The sequence below is a fragment of the Etheostoma spectabile genome, chromosome 7 (assembly GCF_008692095.1).
Source record: "Etheostoma spectabile isolate EspeVRDwgs_2016 chromosome 7, UIUC_Espe_1.0, whole genome shotgun sequence".
Classification (NCBI taxonomy): domain Eukaryota; kingdom Metazoa; phylum Chordata; class Actinopteri; order Perciformes; family Percidae; genus Etheostoma; species Etheostoma spectabile.
Window position 1 is genome coordinate 1066598 of NC_045739.1, and position 22847 is coordinate 1089444.

Genomic DNA, 22847 nt, shown 5'->3' on the forward strand with positions numbered 1-22847 from the left:
ATAGATAGTTTTTTTGTTGGAAGTAGGCAGACCAGGTAATGTTGTTGATGTGGGGTTGAAAGGATAGTGTGCTGTCAAGGATGACACCCAGACTCTTAACCTGGGGGGATGGAAAAACAGAGGAGTTATCAGTAATGAGAGAAATCGTTTTGGATGGTTTTGGACAAAGTGGATTTGGTGCCAATGAGAAGAACCTTGGTTTTATTACTGACTAATTTTAGGAAGTTTTGGGTGAATTGGGTTTTTGTTTCAGAGATGCAATCCGTGAGGGAGGTGGGCAGGAGAGTGGACAAGGGTTTGGTGGAGGGGTAGAGCTGGTTGTCATCAGCATAACAGTGGAAGATATTGCCGATGGAAAGGAGGTAAATGACGACGAGTAGGGGCACCGGGAAATAGCACCGGGGCACACCTGAACCCGGAGGAGGGGGTGGATCTTAATGTTGCCAGAGGTAAGATCTACCAGTCTAGGAGGAGGGTGGTGTGACAGATGGTATCAAAGGCTGCAATCGGGTCAAGGAGGACGAGGATGGTTAGAGATCCAAATCCGCTGCCATGAGGTTATTGTTGGATAGGTAAGAATGGAGTTGAGAGCCAACTGTTTTTCAAGGACTTTGGAGATGAAGGGTGGATTGGATATAGGTATTATTAGTTTTTGATATTTTAAAGTAGTAAATTTACAGCTCACAGCAAGTTAATGCAATGTTGTCTGCGGCTTTCGTTTGATATCTACTGTAGCTAGCATTTGTTAGGAATAGTTAGCACACAATGGCTTGTTAAATCTAATATTACTATGACATTAAATAGAAACAGGTAGCTTTTCATTTAGCAGCACATATTCAAGTTCATACCATAGAAACTAGCGTAATATTTAGTGCTACCAAGTAGTAGTAGTAAATGTAAGGTATGTATTTATGTAGCATGTTTCTAGTCTTAACGACTACCCAAAGCTCTTTTACATAGTACAGGAAACATTCACCATTCACACACATTCATACACTGTTGCTGAGGCTGGAGAACAAGGTTCCATCTGCTCATCAGATACAGACTCACACACATTCACACTCCGATGCATAGCCTCAGGAGTAACTCGAGGTTCAGTGTTTTGCCCAAGGACACTTTGACATGGGACTGCATGGCCAGGGATCGAACCACCAACCTTCCGATCTTCCGCTCTCCAACTGAGTCACAGCTGTCGTAAATAACTTTATTGTCCCTGTGGGGCATTTGGGTTTGTGGAACAGTTGCAAGGCACTTCATGACAGGACATCAGACAGATGATACAAACGTATAGTCCCTTCATCAGACCCCGACAGACATAACATTAGAACATACATCACACATTACAATACACTACACTATTCACCCTTGGGTATGACCAGCTGGACATCTAGCATATTTTGATTGATTTAAGGCTTTTATGGCTTGTAAAGTAAGTAATCTATTACAAATGTAATGTTAATATTATGGTTATAACCTGGAAACAAACAAGACTTCCTTTTAGAGTCTAGTTTCAACTTATTTGATAAGTAAATATTCATGTTTTTCATAATTATGTTGTGGTACCTGTATGTTACAAGTTGGTGTTGACTACACAAACAAAGGGAGTTTATATATTACAAGTTTAATGGTAATTTTCTGGTAATAAACTCAAAACTGACAATACTTCCTTTTACAGTCCAGTTTTGACTTATGTAGAAGGTTAATTTTCACGTGCCGTGTTGTGTGATTTTCTGCAGGTGTGTGTGATTGTCTGCAGGTGTGTGCTGCAGGCCAGCAGCTGAGGCTGATCAGCTGATCACTGCTGGGCAGCTTAAGAGAGGGCAGCATGGCTGTGTGCAGAAGAGGAGCTTCTGTGGAAGCCAGCATAGAGAAATGCTAGGAGCTGCTGTGTGACCTGCTCTGAGACCTAACCTTACGATACCTGTGCCTGTTCTCGTCTTCCTTTTGAAGATTGTTTTGAAGTTTATTATTTTAAACTATTTGCGTCCTCCACCCCTAGACTACTTTGGGTCATAACAGTAATATTCAGGTTTTTAATAGTTATGTTGGGGAATCTTGGTACAAGTTATTGTTGACTGCATAAACAAAGGGAGTACTCATTACACGTTATATGGTTATAACCTGGGAACAAACAAGATTTCCTTTTACAGTCCAGTTTTTTTCTTAAGTACGGAGTAAATTGTGAATCCATCTACAATAATTGTGATTTTCCACTATAATCTCAGAAAATATACACATTTACTAACTAATCTAGACAAGTGCAAGTGGCTATTTTTCAACATAATCCAAGAGGTTAGGTGATGAACATAAGCAGGAAATGTTTAAACCAATCATAGAAGGATTGCCAGCCAGTTGTTTATCTTTCAAAGTTTGCTCCAACATTTAAAACCAGGTGACATTAGTTTCAATCTTTGTGTACAAGATGTCCATGTATGTTACTTAGTAAAAATATTGTGATTGTTATACGCCATTTTAAGATGGATTACTTGAGACTGTATATGTGTTCAGGTACTTTCTCTTACCTTATTTGTGATCTGGCCTCCAAAGGTAACCCATGTGCCTGCACAAAAATAAAAAAGATTACTTTTTGTGTGTGTGGGGGGGGGGGTCTCTTTAGCTTGCTTCAATCCCAGGAAATGATAAAGATTAAACAATAAAGGTATTGCAATACATTTGAGTATTGTTCAGTTTGCAATCCAATATTTGAAAACCTAGAGTTCAGTCACATTTGTCAAGGCACAACAAGTGTGGCTGTCAGAACTGTAGTGATTAGGGATGAGGATACTCGGCTGAAACGAGTATCCAGTACGGATAAAGCACTTTTGCCGAGTACAAGTATTATACGAGTAATGTGAGTCAATATCTGTACTCCGATTCAATGAAAGTCTCCATTGACTATGTCTCCGTTCTGTGATAGGCTAGTCCCAGTGCTAGTCACAGCGCCCCTCCCCTACACTATTCTGTGATAGGCTAGTCCAGGCGCCCCTCCGTACACACACGGATTCCTTTTGTTGTGGTGTCCGACCGGCTCCACACACACACACACACACACACACACACCCAGGACACGGAGAAGTGACCAGCTCTCTCCCTCAGGTCCGCGGGGCTTTCCCGTTAACATTTAGGGTTTCTTCAGCTTCAGGTTTGTTTTATACTTCGGTTTGAACTAGTACCTAGTAACCAGGAGACTTCTGGTAACCATGGGATTTGTTGCTTAGTAACCAGGAGACTTCTGGTAACGTGGGGTTTGTTCAGACATGAAACAAAAAAAGGCAGTAGCGGTATAAATAAATAATATTACAAATTAAGATAAACACAAACACATTCAATCTCCTCTTCTCTCCTCTCTTCTCTCTTCTCTCTCCTCTCTCTCTCTCTCTCTCTCTCTCTCTCTCTCTCTCTCTCTTCTCTCTCTCTCTCCTCTCACTCTCTCTCCTTAGACACTCACACGGACTGGTGTGCAAAATCAAAAAAGAACCAAAAAAAAAAATGATCACACTGATCATAGAAAAATTAAAAGTTAAAAGGAAAGTTATATTGAGTATGATAACTCTTGTTCATTACATTTTATTTATTGTTGCAAAACTTGTTATATACTGTATATAGTTTGTTTGTAACCATGACAACACCACTGATCTGAAGCTCGATGTTGTCATGGAAATAGTTTTCTAATCAGCAATAAATATAACAATTTCTGATCAACCCATATCAATTGCATGCTTAAAATAACATACCGGTTAAAGCCTCGCCCATTTTAAGACAACCTAGCCCACTTCCGGGTTAAATCTGACCACTTCCGGTTTAGGCCCCGCCCAGTCCGAGTACGGCTACAGATAATTCATGTGGTATACAGATACAGATAATGCTGTACTCGTTCATCACTAGTAGTGATTATCAGGGTTGTCAACCCTCTCATTTTTTGAAGACACAAGACACACATTTCAACAAATGTCAGTGTCAGTCTCACACTCTCATGCCATCAAAACTAATGTCAGGTCAAGAAGAGTCTACTGAAAGCCAAACTTTAACAAGGGATCCAGGGTGATACCTAAGTATTTAAACTTGTTTACAACCATTATTTATTTTGTATCAATAGTTATTTGAAATGTATCATTCATTTTCTTTCTTACTGAAAAGCACACTGACACAGATTTTTTTGTAGTTTAGTGTTAGATGATTCCTTTGTAGGCATTCTGAAATTGCAAGCATCTGTCTCAGATCTAAAAATACATAAAAGACTGTCATCTGCATACATGTAGCATTCATTGTTTTACATATACAGTAATTGGTAGATTGTTTATGTACAAGCAAAATAGAAAGCCTGCTGACATTCTGCATGTCAGTATGGTTTGCAAGCTGCTCTGCTGTGTATAAGAGTGCTTCAGAGAATGCAGATTTTACACACATGTATACAGTTGTGTTCAGAATGATAGTGTGTTTAGAAAAAAGTGAATAATGCTCAAAATCCTTCGAATAGCTTTTAATTCCATAATATCAATGCATTGGGAACACTGCACATTCCATTCCAGATCAAAACATGCCAACATTTATCACATTTGTGTTCTACCTTTTCAGAAAGTGAAGAAAAAAATATTAGGCTGTTGAAAAAATAGCAGTATTTGCATTTTTCTTTAAAAACTCAAACATTTACTGTATCAACTGAAAAATGTCTCAAGGGTTAGCTTTACTTAGAATCACTGCACGGAGATTTAGGTTCATAACCATTATTTCTGAGATCTGCTTCACATCTGTGTTGCATGGAGTTGACCAACTTCTGGCACGTGTGAACAGGTATTCCAGCCCAAGATGATTGAAATAAATTCCACAATTCCTCTGCATTACTGGGTTTTGCCTCAGAAACAGCATTTTTGATTTCACCCCATAGGTTCTCTATGGGATTGAGATCCGGGGATTGGGCTGGCCACTCCATAACATCAATCTTGTTCACCTGGAACCAAGACTTCTATTTAGAATAGGCTTTGCCCTCTAAGGCTACACTACTGGATTTATCCCTTAGTGCATGCACAGTCGTGAAGATTTTCTATCTCACCCTTGCGTCCAGCACTACTATGTCCGCAGATACAGTGGTGCTCAAAAGTTTACATACACATGCTTAAGTTGACTAAAAAGAGGAATAAAAAAATCATGTTTTGGAAATTTATTTTAATACCTAAATTAAAAAATGAGGTAAAATCCAACCTTTAAGGACACCAATTTTCTTTGTGAATGAATAACGTATTGTAAATAAATAAATGTTCTTATTTAAAATACAGGGGTCATAAGTATACATACCCCTATGTTAAATTCCCATAGAGGCAGGCAGATTTTTATTATTAAAGGCCAGTTATTTCCTGGATTCAGGATATTATGCATCCTGATAAAGTTCCCTTGGCCTTTAGAATTAAAATAGCCCCACATCCTCACATACTCTTCACCATGCTTAGAGATAGGCATGGTTTTATTTCAGTTAGACTAATACCTGGTTTGATTTGCATTGAGAGATGATTTTATAGAAAGTATCCCATGCCTATCTCTAAGCATGGTGAAGAGTATGTGAGGATGTGGGGCTATTTTAATTCTAAAGGCCAAGGGAACTTTATCAGGATGCATAATATCCTGAATCCAGGAAATAACTGGCCTTTAATAATAAAAATCTGCCTGCCTCTATGGGAATTTAACATAGGGGTATGTATACTTATGACCCCTGTATTTTAAATAAGAACATTTATTTATTTACAATACGTTATTCATTCACAAAGAAAATTGGTGTCCTTAAAGGTTGGATTTTACCTCATTTTTTAATTTAGGTATTAAAATAAATTTCCAAAACATGATTTTTTATTCCTCTTTTTAGTCAACTTAAGCATGTGTATGTAAACTTTTGAGCACCACTGTACTTTATATAGAGCGGACCCGTTGCTTGTCTCCCACTTTTTCAAGGAAGCAGTATGAAGATAATCTCAAAGACTTCCAATGATAATCGCGTCTGCCCCTCCTGCCGGACCGGCTACATCCTGCCGCTGGACCTCCATCCCCGCTGCGAGAATGGCCTCGGCTTGGGTGAAGGTTGGGGGGTGGCAAAAATTGGTGGAATTTGTCTGAATCAATGTCCGTCAATCTCTCTCATCCTCGTGCGTCCAATTCATGTAATGATTTTGACAGATCCTCTACCTTCATTGTCAGTCCTGTGGTTGCACGAAGCCGATCCACCGACTGAGCCCCGATGGAATCCATCTGCCTCTGCGCTTCCACAGCCCGGTCTGAGATGTTACGAGACAGTTTACCGTTCTGATCAGCCCTCTGATGTAAAACCTTCAGCTTTTCATTCAATACATTTGAGCCTTCTTTAAGTTCCCCAGACAGCCTTGGGCCAAATTTAATGGCTGCTGTCTTACCAATTTTTATGATGAATTAGGGAGATTCCCAGTCCCATGACCAGAAAACCTCCCAACAGAATTCCAACTATCCACAAATCTTCTAAATCTTCCATGGATAGAACATCCAAGCAGACCGCTTGCCAATTCTCCCACGAATCACGAGCATAGCCTGCAGCGTGTGTTCCACCGGGACAGGTCGGCTCACCCAGTGAAGCTTGCCTGAGTGAGAAAATCTTGTCAATATCCCTGAGTGACCAGTTGATTAATTCCATTTCGAATGTTTCCGAGGAAAACAGCAGGCAGTGGGGACAGAAAACAAGGAAGTCTCCACACGTTAAAGTAGACAAAAATAGGAGATAAGAGGACAGAGTAAGAAAGCACGACTGCACTTGAGTAAATGTAAATGTGCTGTATTTATATTGCAGGAAATATTCACCATTCACACACTGTGGCCGGGGCTGCCGTACAAGGTGCCACCTGCTCATCAGATAAACGTTCATACACATTCACACTCCGATGCGCAGCACCGGGGGCAACTCAGGGTTCAGTGTCTTGCCCAAGGACACTTCGACAATGACTGCAGGGGCGGGGATCAAACCACCAACCTTCCGATTGGCAGGCAACCGCTCTTCCACTGAGACACAGCCGCCCCGAGAAAGTAAAAGAGCTAAAAAAAAACGGAGAGCTGCTGGAGAAGCAGCCGTCTTATACAGCGCCTACATGATGAACCACGTAGATTGGCAAAGATATGACATCCTCACCCAGGCTACGGCATCCACGGTGGCGCTGTCCAGAGTCATGGCTTGGCAGACTGTGGCCCAGCAGAACATCTGGCTCCACATGTCATAGCTACCCGCTGACGTCAGACACAAGGCTCTTAAAGAGGCCTGTCAACCAAGACAGCCAAAACTTTCAGCATTTCTGGACGGATCTCATCAATCCCTGGGGCTTTGCCACTGCAGAGTTGTTGAACTACCAGCTATCAGCAACTTCCACCAGGGAAATTGACAACAATCCCCAAATCATCCTCCACCTCTGCCTCTACCATAGAAGGCGTATTAGCTGGATGTAGGAGTTCCTCTGAGTGCTCCTTCCACCGCTCTATTACCTCCTCAGTTGAGGTCAACAGCGTCCCATCCTTACTGCACCCAGCTTGGATGGTTCCCCGCTTCCCCCTCCTAAGGTGGCAAACAGAAGCACCTTGGTGCCGACCGAAACTTTACGTAATAATGTGCAATAAGTAAATTATTTTACTATTTTACTAAACTTTTTTCACCCTTTTACAATACTCAAGTTGTAATTATTTTACCATCTTTACATTCTCTGCTCTGTTTGCACCATAGAGTTGCACTTTTGATTTCGTTGTATGTACTTAAAATGACAATAAAGCCAATTCTGACAATTATTGTTTTTAAGTCGTGCTCATTTCTGGAATAAAACTGAGAATTGACAAAACAGCTTGAGAAAATAGAGAAAGCTCATTAAATTATGTGCAAACATGACAGCTCAAAAATATTAAATTGTAGACTAAAAATCACTCAAATTTGTTTGGTGCTCATTCAATTCTTTTGGGTCTATATATGGTTCTGTAGATATTCATGATTTTATTGTCATTCTAGATGGGCGTGTATGTGCATGCCACACTTACCTAATCCAAGACAGGACACCCGCAGCCCAGATTTGCCGAGATGTCTGTTGACAAATAAACACAGTACAATGAGAACAGCAGATCATGAAGTATTTATTACATTATCAAATATTATATTTTCTGTATAATTAAAGTGCAGTAAGAGGGAGATCATGATTTAACTGTAAGACAAATGTCTGTGGGGAAAAAATGGATAGCAGTAACCTTTGCCCAAAATGCCCTCACCACTGAAACTTCTAATAATCAAATCAAACATTTAACATTGATTTCTAGAAGACACTGACAGGGGAAATGAGTCTTAGCGCTTTTTAAACTGTGATAGCAGGGATTCAAAACTACACTCCCGTTAATTCATCTGTCAAACATGTGGCCAACAAAATGGACAAGCTGCTGCTTTTCTAAGGAGTATTACAGATATGCTGCCCTGTACTTGACTGAAACCTGGCTTAGTGAGCACATCCCGGACACTTAACTTCACCTGCTAGGATTCCAATTTTTCCGAGGGAAGGAGGGTTCTGCTTTTATGTATATGAAATATACATGAAGGTGTGTGTACTGATCAAAATGTCGAAGAAACCATGCAGTCTAGAAACTATTTTTCTTGACTACAAACCCTTTTATTCACCACAGGAGTTTTCCTCCTTTATTCTGGTCAGTGTTTATATCACACATCAGGTCTCTGGTATTGAGGTGTGAAACAACACAGTCTCTGGCAGTTTGTAAAAGTCACACAATTTAATCTATTGATTTGTGTACACCGACATGTGCCCATTTTCTCGTGATGCTCAGCACATTTTTTTAAACTAATATATTTCATGTAACATTAAAATACATTTATTTTCAAGCCCTGACCAACTACTGTATATCCAGGTCTTTCTCCTGCCTCTCCCTCATCCAAAAAAGTGTCTTATATCTAAGAGAATTATTGTTGGAGTTAAAATAAGATTATTTTTTTTTAAACTTACTTTAGCTTTGTTTTAACATACCTTGTATAGATATAGAACAATGGATATGACATGTAATTCTAACTTGCCATTCCAGGATAGAACCTCTTGTCGGCCATCTTACCAGGGTTTATGGTGCGTTTTATTATTTATCCGTGTCGGAGTTCAAACTAGTATGACATAAGTTGCTTAGTAACATGCACCAACGCACCCCCTTTCCTCGGATTTTCCAGCTCTTGAGAAGAAGATGGAGGACTATCATGTGCTCGGGGACAGTACCTATATCGGTTAGGCCATCCCCTTCATTGTAAAACCTAAGCATGACAACGGGGCCCTCACCAATGCTGACCACCAGAAAAATTTCAACATCAGTCAGGGGAGGGTCATCAATGAGCAGGCATTTGGCAGGATGAAGTGCAAGTGGCACTTAAGAGACCTGCAGAACACCAGGAAGGACATTATGGTAATGATTATCATGGTGGCATGCTTCTTCCACAACTTTACTTTTAAACAGTTTCAGTGTCAATTTTCTCCCCCCTTAAGGCGTACCTAGAAATCCAAATTAGGAAATTAGGGATTTCAGACACATTATTGTCCACCTCCGATTAATATAAGACAGAATAATACTGTTTAAAATGGTCATTGATGATTTGAGGGTTGTGTGATGTTGTCAGCACCTGTTTTGATCTTTGGGATCATCTGTTTGGTTGAATGCTGTTTGAGCTAAAGCGCATGGAGTCTACCTGCTTTAGCCCCATGCTCATAATAAACCTAATTGCATTTAAAAACATTTCTTCCTGCTTTCCATATTGAAAGTGTATTAAATTCAGATTGAAGCAGTACTTTTTCTTTCAATAGATCTGGTGTGGGGGAGAGAGCAACGTCTATCTGAGATGCTGTGAATCAAATCTTTAAGTCGCTTGGATTGCTCCTTGGTTTTATGTGCAACATAATAAATAACATCTAGACATTATCTAAAATGAAATAGTCAATCTTGGAATAGCTATGGTGTACGGGGAAAAAATGAAAATTGTTTAACAGAAGGATTTTTTCCCACAACGGATCTAATGGGCCACAAGAATGGAGGAAGGAGTTAACCGCTGCAGATGATGACAAAGTACTGTTTGGTCTTGGATTCAACCTGTTGCTGGGCATGTAGGACGCAGTTAAATCCCCACCTAACACCAATTTAAAAGATTTAAAGGTCAGTTAGAGCAGAGAAGAAATTTATGAAAAATTGAGTCATCCTAATTTGGTCCATAGATATATGGATGCAACAATATAGCCACCATTGGGACCGGGTATAGTTTCAGAATGTTCAAAAGGAATTTTTAAGTGGAATTGCTGTTCCTCTGGCTTTGTGATCAAATCATGAATTATATACCTGCCGGATCCATTAAACTTTTAGGCTATTTTGGTAAATAATTATTTAGATGGGTTTCCTGCAGAAATATTATATCAGGCTTTAACGATTTAAATGACGAAATATTTTACTTTGTTTGACAATATTATTCATGCCTTTGACATTCCAGCTGATAAAGGAAATTGCACTCTGTTGTCAGGGGTCATATTTCTGCAATTGAAAAAAATAACTGGACCTGGATGTTGGTAAAATAAAGAGTATATCTGTGTATGTTTGGGTCATGGTATGAAATAAAAACAAAACAAAGGGACAGAAAACTACTTAAAACAAACAAGCGAAGACAAGAAGAAGAGAGAAAACCTCTTACCACCCTGGATTGGCCGGCCGTTTTTTATGGAACCTGAGACTGCCCTAAAAACACCTATCTCTCTCCTAAGCATTTAACTCCTAAAGCATAACCGGATTTCTCACATGAACCGTGCAAGGGCAGAACTAAATGGAACAGGGCCCTTCACCAGATATTTTTGTCACCTTTATAGGCACTATTAAAACCTTAGCATTTACAGTCAGAGATCAATTATAACTGAACTTATTATTGCTTTGTCAACCTATATAGGCCACTTTGGTTTTCGCTACATGTTTTTCCATTATGCCTTTTTATTCCAGAGTGCTGCTTTGTTACACACCTTTTTCCATTATGGTCGGCGACATCAAAGCGTGGTCTTTAGTCCAAATGTAAATGCAACCAGTTGAAGTGCAATAAACAATGAAGTATAAAGCCAACTTGTGCCCTGGGCGGCAGCATATTCATACCTGTTGGTTCTGTTTTATCTGCTGGTTTGGTTCTATGTCCATCAAAAATAAATCACAACAAATTTATAGAACAGTTATCTCACAGCGTTTTTCATAAAGAGCAGGTCTAGATTGTACTCTGGGATATTATTTACAGAAACCCAACAATTCTCACCAAGAGCAAGCACTAGGCCACAGAGGAAAGAAAAAACTTCCTTTAAGAGGCAGAAACCTCGAGTAGAACTATGGCTCACTGTGGGGGAGCATCTGCCTCGACCGGTTGGGTGGGTGAGAGAGAGAGAGAGAGAGAGAGAGAGAGAGTTTCAGCTATTTCCCTCAGGCCACAGCTACTCCATGCCCAGATGCAGGTCCAATAGACTCAGCATTTCTTTCCTCCTGATTACATTTCCATTTTAAACAATTTGACAGACTTATTCACTATTGTGTTTCACATACTGGGGGGATTTCCTGTTTTTCTGTATTGTTGTGTGTCTTGTCATTAGTGTCTGTCTGCTGGCTGTACAACAATTGCCCCTTGGGACAATAAGTTACCTTGACGTGGATATGTCGCAAAAGTACAGTCAGAGATCAATTATAACTGAACTTATTATGCTTGGTCAACCTAAGATGCCACTTTGGTTTTCGCTACATGTTTTTCCATTATGCCTTTTATATCCGAGTGCTGCTTTGTTACACACCTTTTCCATTATGGTCGGCGACATCAAAGCGTGGTCTTTAGTCCAAATGTAAATGCAACCAGTTGAAGTGCAATAAACAATGAAGTTAAGCCAACTTGTGCCCGGGCGCAGCATATTCAACCTGTTGGTTCTGTTTATCTGCTGTTTTGTTCTATGTCCATCAAAAATAAATCACAACATTTTATAGAACAGTTTCTCACAGCGTTTTTCATAAGAGCAGTCTAGATTGTACTCTGGGATATTATTTACAGAAACCCACAATTCTCACCAGAGCAAGCACTAGGCCACAGAGGAAAGAAAAAACTCTTTGAGGCAGAAACCTCGAGTAGAACTATGGCTCACTGTGGGGGAGCATCTGCCTCGACCGGTTGGGTGAGAGAGAGAGAGAGAGAGAGAGGAGAGAGTAGAGAGAGAGAGAGAGAGAGAGAGAGAGAGAGATTTCAGCTATTTCCCTCAGGCCACAGCTACTCATGCCCCGATCAGGTCCAATATCTCAGCATTTCTTCCTCCTGATTACATTTCCATTTTAAACAATTTGACAGACTTATTCACTATTGTGTTTCACATACTGGGGGATTTCCTGTTTTTCTGTATTGTTGTGTGTCTTGTCATTATGTCTGTCTGCTGGCTGTACAAGCAATTGCCCCTTGGGGACAATAAAGTTACCTTGACGTTGATATAGTCGCAAAAGTACCCGTCATGGCCCCAAATGTCGGCTTGTACTCTCCCACCCTCTGGTGCAGATGATCCTCAATAAAGCGCTTCACCTTGTATGGGTCCTCAAAAGATCTTTGTTCGCCAGCTGAGGTCGTGGTTTTAAGTGTGGCTTGATATAAGATAGCATATTTCACACTTAGTTTTACCGGTAACATTGAACTACAGACGATTGACCTAAGTACGTACGCACTTTTATACCAAAAGATCGAAAGTGGAACAAAATGTATTCTTAAATGTTCTTTCCTAGCAGAGCTCATAAAAGTGTGTCCTCACACGTCGCTACTCCACCGGAAGCCCCCTGACATATTTTTAAGTTGATTAATTTTAATCTGTAGGAGTAAGTTAAAGTAGTGTGCAAATGGTCAAAATCATCCATAGTTTGCACATTAATTTCAATATAGCTGACGTCCTGTTGGATTTAGGGAATGGGTCCAAGAGGCTTTTTTGTAGGTCCGGACATGATGCATATACCTACTAAATTTCATCTGGATTAAACACACAGCAGGGGATATGTCTTTGAAATGTTGTAGGGGGAACTATTGAGCCAATTTACCATTCTCAAGCCTGAGACTTATGTAGATGTCTTCAGGCCTGGACTGTCATCATGAATGAAATATTTGGAGCGGATTGGACAATATACATTGAAGTTAAAAGAACTTCCTCTTCCATGATGCAACATCTAAGTTTGCCATGCTGTCACAGCCACTCCCATAAACAAAAAATGAAGCATTATCAAATTCTTGAGGCTTTTGTGAACCCTTTTGAGATGAATTAGGTCAACCAGCTAGTTAGAGGACATCTAAGTAGTCTAAGTTCATGTTGCCAGTAGAGGGTGCCATCTATATGACAGTTGAGGTCAAGAGCATTCTGCAACAGCTGGTCCTATGTGTGTAGCACCTCCTGTTGCTAGACATTACATTACAATCATCAAAGATGTACTGGGTTATAGCTTCAGAGGTCAATGTATCAAAGCAGGAGTGATGTATCGTCTTCAAACTGAGACCTTTCCAATGATGAGTTTGGTTTTGTCCTATGGCAACTTTATAGGTGTATAGCTACTTTATTGACCCCATAGGGATATTTTCCTTGAACTTGGATTCTTCACACATAACACTTGACATATTGTCTCATCATACAGCTGACATGGTACTTACAATAAAAAACAGCATACAAATAAAGCAACATGCACACTAGAGGGTGACACAGGAATCAATTGTCGTTCCTATCCCATCCTAGGCCCACGAAAATACTTCCAGCATGTCCCGATCACGTGACTGCCCAACCCAAAAACATCCTGTTGTGTGCGATACTGAGAGAAAGACTACCAGATCCTGTCCTGCTCCCGTTTTGTTCCTTGTGTTGTCTAAGCAAGTTATCAGACTCTAGATAGATAGCAATCTATTACTGCATTTTGCAGCTGAGTTGACCACACACACATAGGCCCTTTTTAGCCTTAACTTCCCCATGTCTCTAGGATTCAATAATGACACTGTGTAGTTTCATATTTATTAAATACATTGTTTTCTAAAACTAAACGCCTCGCAAATCTTCTGACTCCTTCCAGCTGCCATTGATTTCAATGCTCTGTCCGTCCCTATCACGTTACACTGTTGGTAATTGAGATTGACTACAGTACCGTGAGACTACTGCACCACGGGACCCCCGTGAGAATAATACATATATTGCACATCTTTCACAAACAGTGATAAGAACAATCTATACACAATGATTTGCATCATTTCATGACGCTATCAACCACTGCAGCCTATTTAAAGTTTTATTTGAGGTATGTCCAAATTGGGCCTAGTTTAAAAAAGGTTGATTTTACATTGGGGTACCCTATATCTTCTACCAGAGGAAAAGAACTCATTCATGGCATGGAGAATATGAGAAAGCTCAGACAGAGTATTCTCTTTGCTTCCCTTTTCTATTCCTCTTCACAATGTTCATGGCAGTCTGTACCTGACAAGCAAGCTTTAAATTAAACTTTTTGAAAAGTTGCCGTACATTTCTGACATCCCATAACTGAATATGCTCTGTTATACAGCCTGGTATAACATAAACCCTTTGATTCACCCTGAGTTTGCGTAATACTCTCTGCTGTAAATGAGAACATTTCTGCTGCCAAGGTAAATAATCTCTGCTGTAAATGAGAACATTTCTGCTGCCAAGGTAAATAATCTCTGCTGTAAATGAGAATACACACTTTCAACTCCTAGCCAATTGGATGCCAAGGTGCATGCAGGAGCAGGCATGATGGACTGATTCATCATGCATGCATTTCTCTGCGCCAGTCACAATGCGATCCTACTCCTCTCCATTCTACAGAGTTTCTTTCTCTCTCTCCATCCCTGTATTTGAGATGGGTATGGCTGCAACCTGGAGCGTCCCATGTCATCCGTCCCGTCTGATGCGGTCCCGTCTCATACGGAGGTGTGTCCAACGGCAAATTCAGAGGGTCAAAAATACAAAATCGCGAATAATTTTCCAGATGTAGTCACGGGTAAATTCGTGACCACATTTGTTACAATCAATTGAAAAACGTTAACTGTTAAAGTAACAATTTTGCCATATTTATAGTTTGCTCATTTCTGATTATGGTTGTATTGTTTCATATAACGTTGCTACATCTGATGAAACCTGCATCAGCATCGCAGCCGTTTCTGCCAACTAACGGCAGGCACTCCTGAGGAGAAATCCACGATCTGCACACACATCAACAAGACTACAAAATAAACATGTTACACTCTTTCCAAGACTTTTTAATTTTATATTCTAGGCCTATATTGTTTTCACACTTCACAGGGACATTGCTGCAAATACAACTGCTTATCAGCATGGCGAGAGCATTCGACTGCTATAGCTCTATCAGCACTGCCTCGGCTGTCGGGTCTCTGGGACCCGGGGCAGAATGCTGTCGGTTCTCTTGGACCCGGGGCAGAACGCGGTTGTATTTAACGCGGCCTCGGCTGTCGGGTCTCTGGGACCCGGGACAGAACGCTGTCGGGTCTCTGGGACCCGGGGCAGAACGCGGTTGCATTTACCGCGGCCTCGGCTGTCGGGTCTCTGGGACCCGGGGAAGAACGCAGTTGTATTTACCGCGGCCTCGGCTGTTGGTTCTCTGGGACCAGGGGCAGAACGCTGTCAGGTCTCTGGGACCCGGGGCAGAAAGCGGTAGTATTTTTCTACTACCGTGGCCTCGGCCTTCGGGTCTCTGGGACCCTTCCTGCATTCGACTGCGTATCTCTGCCGCCACGGTCTTGGGCCAGGATGCTATTGAATTTTTCTTACACTTCCGCCAGCGGTTCTATTGTATTTTGTGTTGTAGCCTATTGTATGAAAGGGTGGAAAAAATTAAAAACAAAAACAAATGCTTGACCTCTGTCGGGAGAGAAATTCCTTCTATAGCTGCAACTTAAGTTGCAGTGTGAATTTTTTAGTTTGTCTATAATCTGAATTTATTTTAGAGACGGACATATATTTTTAAATATTTAAAAAAAAATATATATCTTTCATTCATTAGCATGATAGTTGACGTGAGCTTTTACTTTGGTGTAGTATTTTTTTCCAGATGCAAGCTCTTATTTTGAAAAGTAGAAACTCAGAGATGCCAGAAGGATTCCTTTAGTTTGCCGATAATCTGCAATTATTTTATAAAACTAAACGTAAAAAAAAACAAATATTAAAAGTATTTTATTCATGATAGTTGACGCAGGCTTATTTTATTCCAGACGATAGTCTGCATTTATCTTGTCAACACAAGCATAACATTCAGAAATGAGCAAACTATATATATATATGGCAAAATTGTTACTTTAAAATTTTTTAACATTTTTTCAATTGATTGCATCAAATGTGGCCACGAATTTACCCGTGACTCCATCTGGAAAATTATTCGCGATTTTGTATTTTTGACCCTCTGGATTTACCGTTGGACACAACTCCGCATGACATGGGACCGCATGGGACGGGACGGATGACATGGGACGCTCCAGGCTGCATCCATATCCTCTTGCAGTATTTTAACAGAGCAATTGCAATTCTTAGTTGTGCCACAAGGTGGTGCTTCCCTTTATTATTTTGATGTAGGAGTGTGCAGTGCAGGCTTCTCTCCTTGGACCAACATGTACAAGAGGCTCATTCTGGAGGCTATTCTGGCCTCATCTTACCTGTAAATCATGCCAGTGGAATAAGACATGCTGTCCTTGAGTGAAACATGGTTCATCCTAAGGAAATCCTCCAGATTTTTTAGCTGAGCAGATGCGCGAACTTCTTTCAGGCGCTGAAACTCTGCTAACTGGCTACTGCGCTGCTGCTTTTCTTCTTGCTCCAGTGCTTGCTCTGACAAGAAACAGCTCAGGCCACTGTGCACACTCTCACTCATGGATGACAGAGACAGTATCTTGCCTCCAGACACGCCATTTCCACTGCTGATGCTGCTGCTTCGACATATCCCACTGCTGTCTCGAGTCCCAGGTGGCACCCCTCCACTGCTTCCAGGCTTGGGCATCTAGAAGTTGATGACAAAACAAAATCTGGAGTCACAATCAAACCGTTGTGTGATAGTGCCAGGACTATAAATACCAACTGTTCCTCTATTGATCTGAACGGGTCGGTCAATCATCGGGTTAATCTTAACACTCCTCTCAACCGTTCCCACCGCCATGTGCATCATGGCTTATAACATAATCACAGCTGTTTTATGGTCTCTGCTCCATCTCTGCTGTCTGCATTATTGAAGTATAAACAGTGAATAATGTATGGGTGAGTGAAGTATGTGAAGCTTCGCTGTTTTGTCTGTGTGGAGGAAATAATTATTATGCACACATTGCCTTGTAAGAGACAGCAAGATTTATAGGAACTGCTGACATGCATAGGTAGACAGCTGTGGAATTGTGGCATGCATGTGGATAATTCACTTTGTGGAGAAGTAGCAATATTTCTTAAGGGTGGAATTCATAGACAAGATCTTTTGACAGCACTAATGTACTGGGACAAAATTCAGCTCGGGACTTGAGGATGGAGAGGCCTTTTATGAGAGCCTGTGAAAAGCAAACATACTTTTTGGAAGTGATTTTTGTTATGGTTTTGCTTTTGGCTTCCTGTTTTTATTCTCCATGTGTCTTCCCTTGTCTTCTAGTGTTACTTCCTGTCATGTGTCGGTTCTGTTTCCTGTTTTATTTTGATAGTCTGTTCCTCTGTCTAGTCCTATCTGGTTTTGCTACCTGCCTTGTGTTTACCCCCCTTTGTTATTGTCATCCCTGCCCTGATGTGTTTCACCTGTTATACCAAGTGTTCCTTGTTTGCTCGTTACCTCGTGTATTTAACCTCTGTGTTCCATTTGTCTCTTGTCAGATCCTTCTGTGTGTTCCTCTGTTCAGTGTTTGGACTCTTTCTTGCAGTCTTCCTTCCCCTGTGAGTTTTGTCCTGTCTCTGAGCTCTGGTTTTGGTCTTTTTTCCTATTTTTTGGTCATCTTGTTGTTTTTGTTGATTTTGCCTGCATCACAGGGACACATTGTGCTATTTTTTGAAACCTTTGTTTGTTGGACCCTTTTTGTTAATAAACCCTTGTTGAACTCTCTCCTGGCTGCCTTGATTCTCTCTGCATTTGGGTCTTTATTCCCTGTACAGTAACAAACTTTAATAGTAATAATAAACTACATAATGTATTCCAGAAACAATAAAACACTAATATACACTAACATAATACTAATACAGCCTTGGAGATAATCTGATAAAGATAATATGATGTTGCTAAAGATCTTCAACTCAGGATGGTTTGGCAATTTCTGTTTTCTCTGTGATCATAACTTGGAGACTAACTAAGAGGGAAGGCCAATCAGATTTCACAAAAATGCCAAGCAGTCCAAGTTGGGAGGGGTTGTTCGGATCCCCCCTCTAAATAGACCATATTACACCCAAAACACACCGGGCATGCAAGTGTCTCGTATTGCAGTGTAGCACAGCTATTTTTATTTTGCCGCCCATGGTATCATAATTTATGACTATAACTATGGATCTTTGACACCGAAAGATGACCGTCACCACGGTCTTACCTTGAATGATGCAATCCTTCAACCTATCCTTGAGAAATTAAGTCAACAAAGTCATGTGACTGACTTTAGGAGGCTTGTCCATAAGAGCATCCAAGTGGCCACGCCTTTTCTTCTTTACTTTACTCACCTCATCAGAGACCAGGTAAGTTGTGTATTAAGACGCAACATTTGGTGGGCTCATAAGCACTGGGCATAAGTTCTCTGGCGAACTGGATTTTCTCACAGACAGACCTCAAATTGTTCTGGTAGGGAACAACACATCCAACTTTGTCTCACTGAGCACCAGGGATGTGTTCTTAGCCCTCTTCTCTTCACAGTGAGGACTCATGACTGTTGTGCAAAGTCCAGCACCAATCCCATCATAAAGTACAATGACGACACAACAGTGGTTGGTCTTATCAAGGACGGAGATGAGAGGGCATATAGGGAGGAAGTGAGACTTTTTGTAGATTGGTGCAGGACAAACAACTTAGCCTTGAACGTCGAGAGAACCAGAAGATGGTGGTTGACTTCAGAAGAAATTAGCCTGTGCACACCCCAATCCACAATGGGACTGCTGTGGAGATTGTAAAACACAAAGTTCCTGGGGGTTCACATGGCTGACAACCTGTCCTGGGACCTGCAGACCCAATCCCTCATCAAAAAGACACACCGGCGTCAGCACTTCCTGCGGGGGTTGAAGATGTTGTGGTCTGTTGCTTTTCCCCCCATTCTGTGTTTGGTTTCTCCCTTTCTTCTGTATGTCTTTTCTGTCTTTGTATGAGGGGGCGTGCCTAGAAGAACTAGGTCTAGAGGCGTGTCCTCTCATCTCTGCGCCGTCACCTGCCAGCTGATTCCCATCTCATCATTCGCCTATACAGCATTTATACCCGGGCTGACCACCTCATCAGCGCCAGATCGTTACATGCACCCTTGTGGTAACTAAGCTCTGTAGTTTGATATTTTTGTCTCGTGTTGATTGTTTTGGATTCCTCGTTAACTCCTGTGCAGATTCTTCTGTTCCTATTTGTTCCTGTCCTGTGCAGATTCTTCTGTTCCTATTTGTTCCTGTCTATCGCTGTGCTGCTGTTCATCCCCTCTCTTACCTGCTCCCTGCTTCACCCGGATTTCACAGTTTTCGCCCTTGCTGGATCTACATCTGCGAATGTTAAATCAACCCGAACTTCTTTCTGACACCTGTGTTGTATCTCTGAGTTCTGGGTCACACTGAGATCATCACTGAAGATGGCCTACCTCAGTCCATCCATCCTGATCACTTTCTACAGGGGCACCATTGAAAGTGTTCTGACCAGCAACATTTCTCTATGGTTTTGGAATTGTAATATTACAGAGAGAAAGGCACAAGGGGACACAAGGCACCACCACAAAAGTGACTGATTGACAAGAGCAGAGTCCCAAATGTTGCGTCTTAATACACAACTTACTGTACCTGGTCTTGGATGAGGTGAGTAAAGTAAAGAGGAAAAGGCATGGCCACCTGGATGCTCTTATGGGCAAGCCTCCTAAGGTCAGTCACATAACTTAGTTGACATAATGTCTCAAAGACAGGTTGAAGGATTGTATCATTCAAGGTAAGACCGTGGTGACAGTCTGAGTGAGGTTGAAATAGATTCAATAAGTTCAGGCGCATAGTGTCCCTGTCGGCCCGTGCACTGCAGCAATAGACAACAGACGCACAATCAGGCACGTATCTAGTCTCTAAAAGTAGAAGGGCAGTCAGAGCTTTCAGCTATCAGGCTCCTCTCCTGTGGAACCAGCTGAAGTGAATAAGAGTGAAACATTTTTTTACCCCCCTAACCCTTATAAATGGAAGAAATAGATGATTTCTGGCTGTGGAAATATACCTTACTAGTTTGTAATTTGATGATGGAAGCTTGTGGCCATGACTGACTAATGTTACTAGCTATTGGTAGGTTAATGTAACATGCTGTTTTTTAACTAGCATCCCCACCTAGGCTTAATAACATTACATCACATTCATTTTTTATCTCAATCTGTTGTTGTAATCTAATTAAAATATTTGTTTTACCCATTCACAATGCATTGTTACATCCCTAGTGTCAAGCAATTATTAGGCACTGCTATGGCTCAGGTCTTTGGCGGTAGTCTGCCACGGAAGGTCAGTGGTTCTATCCCTATACACCAAATCCTGAACTACTCCTGATGCTGTGTCATAAAAAAAAAACTTGTTTTTTCGCACTGTTTGTAAAGATTGTAAATTCTAAGGAGAAAAATTTTCAGAGGAAACACGTCTTGTTCATTATTGGTTTCTATGTGATTTCAAAACATTTATGTGAGATTCAATTTCTATTTAGTTTTTTTCTTTTGTCTTTATAATTATGTACCAGTTTATGCATTCATGTGACATTCCTGCAGCATGCGTAGCGTGATAGCCCAGCTTGTTCTAAAAAAAGACATTACAATACCACACATACAACACCATACAACGTCTTTAATTTCTCTCTACTTTCCTAACCTGCAGAAGCACATATAACAGAAAATCCCCAACTACTCAATAATTTAAGACACTCTTTTTACATGCTGATGACAAAGATGGAACACATCAGCTAGCTACATTCCCTGAGACTGAACAAAACAACAGCTGTAACTCAAGAAATAGAGATAGATATTTTAGAGAACCAAATCTTCTTTGACCACGAGGATTTTCTACCTTTTCTTGGTTGCACATAGTTTTTCACACATGGACATCATATCTATGCAACATCAATCCTTTAACCCCACTATGAGTCAATTCATCCTAAACACTATTAGCTACTCACCCGAGTGGTTGGTGTTCGGCCGATGTAGGGGTTCTGGACTACACTACTCATGATAGAGCTTTGTGATGGCCAGAGAGCAGTACTGTATATGTTTTACTCAACCTAATGCCTAGCAAAGCAGCTTCTTCGGGAAGTAGTTGGTGGAGGAGTTAATTTGGCTTTCCACTCCCTCCTACTTGGTCACACGGCACACACAGAGCCCTATCAGCAACCCTGTCTGCGCTGTAGAGGCCAGAAAATAGTCATACAAGTAAATTATTTATCATGACACTAAAACTAGCATCTGCACTAAAAGCTTGTGATTGTCTGTAAAAGCAGAAAGCCTACTAAAAGCCTGTCATCTTGCTTGTTTCATCAGGGATGTATTTCTTTTAAGACGTGTATGTTTAGGTATTAAAGAATAACTACTACTACTGCTACTACTAAGTACAAATATTTTCCAAACAATATAATTGTTCCAACCAATATTTCTAACAATCTCAAATGATCTTTTCTTTTTAGCTTCTTAACGCATAGAGACCTAAGGTCATTGTTACAGTTAATTGTCCGTCTGGTTTTATTTTCTAAAAAAAGCTAAAAACCCTGGTGTCTACAGTCAATATATGAACAATATTTTTTTTCAGGGCAAACTGGGATATTAGAATATTTGTGCTGCAGTGAGCTCCCTTGAATGTTAAAAATGGTTGTAGGAACTTAAAGACAAATAAATAAATAAAAGGGAACACAAATCTTCCAGATATGTATTGATATCACATACAGAGCAGGACAAGCTGAGCTAATCTCATCTAAAACACTTCTCATATGTCTTGGGAGTCACACTGGGAAGAAATTATAACCTGTACTGTTGAAAAAGTACAAAAACATATTCTCAAAGAAAGTCCAGACACTTTTGCCCTCATGACTTTTACTTATGCCAATAATCAACATAGTGTCATATTTATTGATATTACACCCACAACAATGCTGTGTCTAAGCTCTCCTAGTTAACTACCTTGTCCGCTATGTACTATCTTTGATCACATTAGACTAGTTTGACCCACTCTATACGCTTTGCTCTTGCTGTTGCCCATATAAGGCATATAGTGCGCCTTCATTTCCGTAAACAAACTCGCAATGATTCATGGGAGAATTACAGAATACCCGGAACACGGAGCTAGCGGCAGAAATGAGCAAAAACGTGATAAATGATGGATAAATGGATAAATCTTGGATATAAAAGTTTGGATTCAATGCTCAACGACCCTGGAAAAAGTTCCAAGCTGGATAGAAAATCACATGTAAAGGCTAAAAAAAACCAGAAGAGACCTGCATGACCGTAGCTTGATAGTTTTTAGCTGCAACAATCGGTAAGTGTCTGTGTTTTATGGTTATTTAAATGATTGAATTATAAATCCGAGGTGCCATTTTTGCTCGGATACGATTCTCTCGGTTCCTGAGGCCTAAAGGATTCAACACAGTCTCACCCCCTACTT

General features: G+C 40.7%; 1 protein-coding gene across 1 annotated transcript in view; it reads right to left on the reverse strand.

Moving 5' to 3' along the window:
• LOC116692130 (voltage-gated potassium channel subunit beta-2) overlaps positions 1 to 21562 on the reverse strand; it is a 60348-nt gene extending 38786 nt beyond the window's left edge. The window contains exons 1-4 of the mRNA XM_032520148.1: positions 21376 to 21562; positions 16709 to 17049; positions 8026 to 8069; positions 2523 to 2560 (exon numbers count right to left, since the gene is read on the reverse strand). Coding sequence (XP_032376039.1) covers positions 2523 to 2560; positions 8026 to 8069; positions 16709 to 17049; positions 21376 to 21426 — 474 coding nt within the window. The 5' untranslated portion in view covers positions 21427 to 21562. The remainder of the gene's footprint in view (positions 1 to 2522; positions 2561 to 8025; positions 8070 to 16708; positions 17050 to 21375) is intronic.
• Positions 21563 to 22847: the final 1285 nt, after the last annotated feature.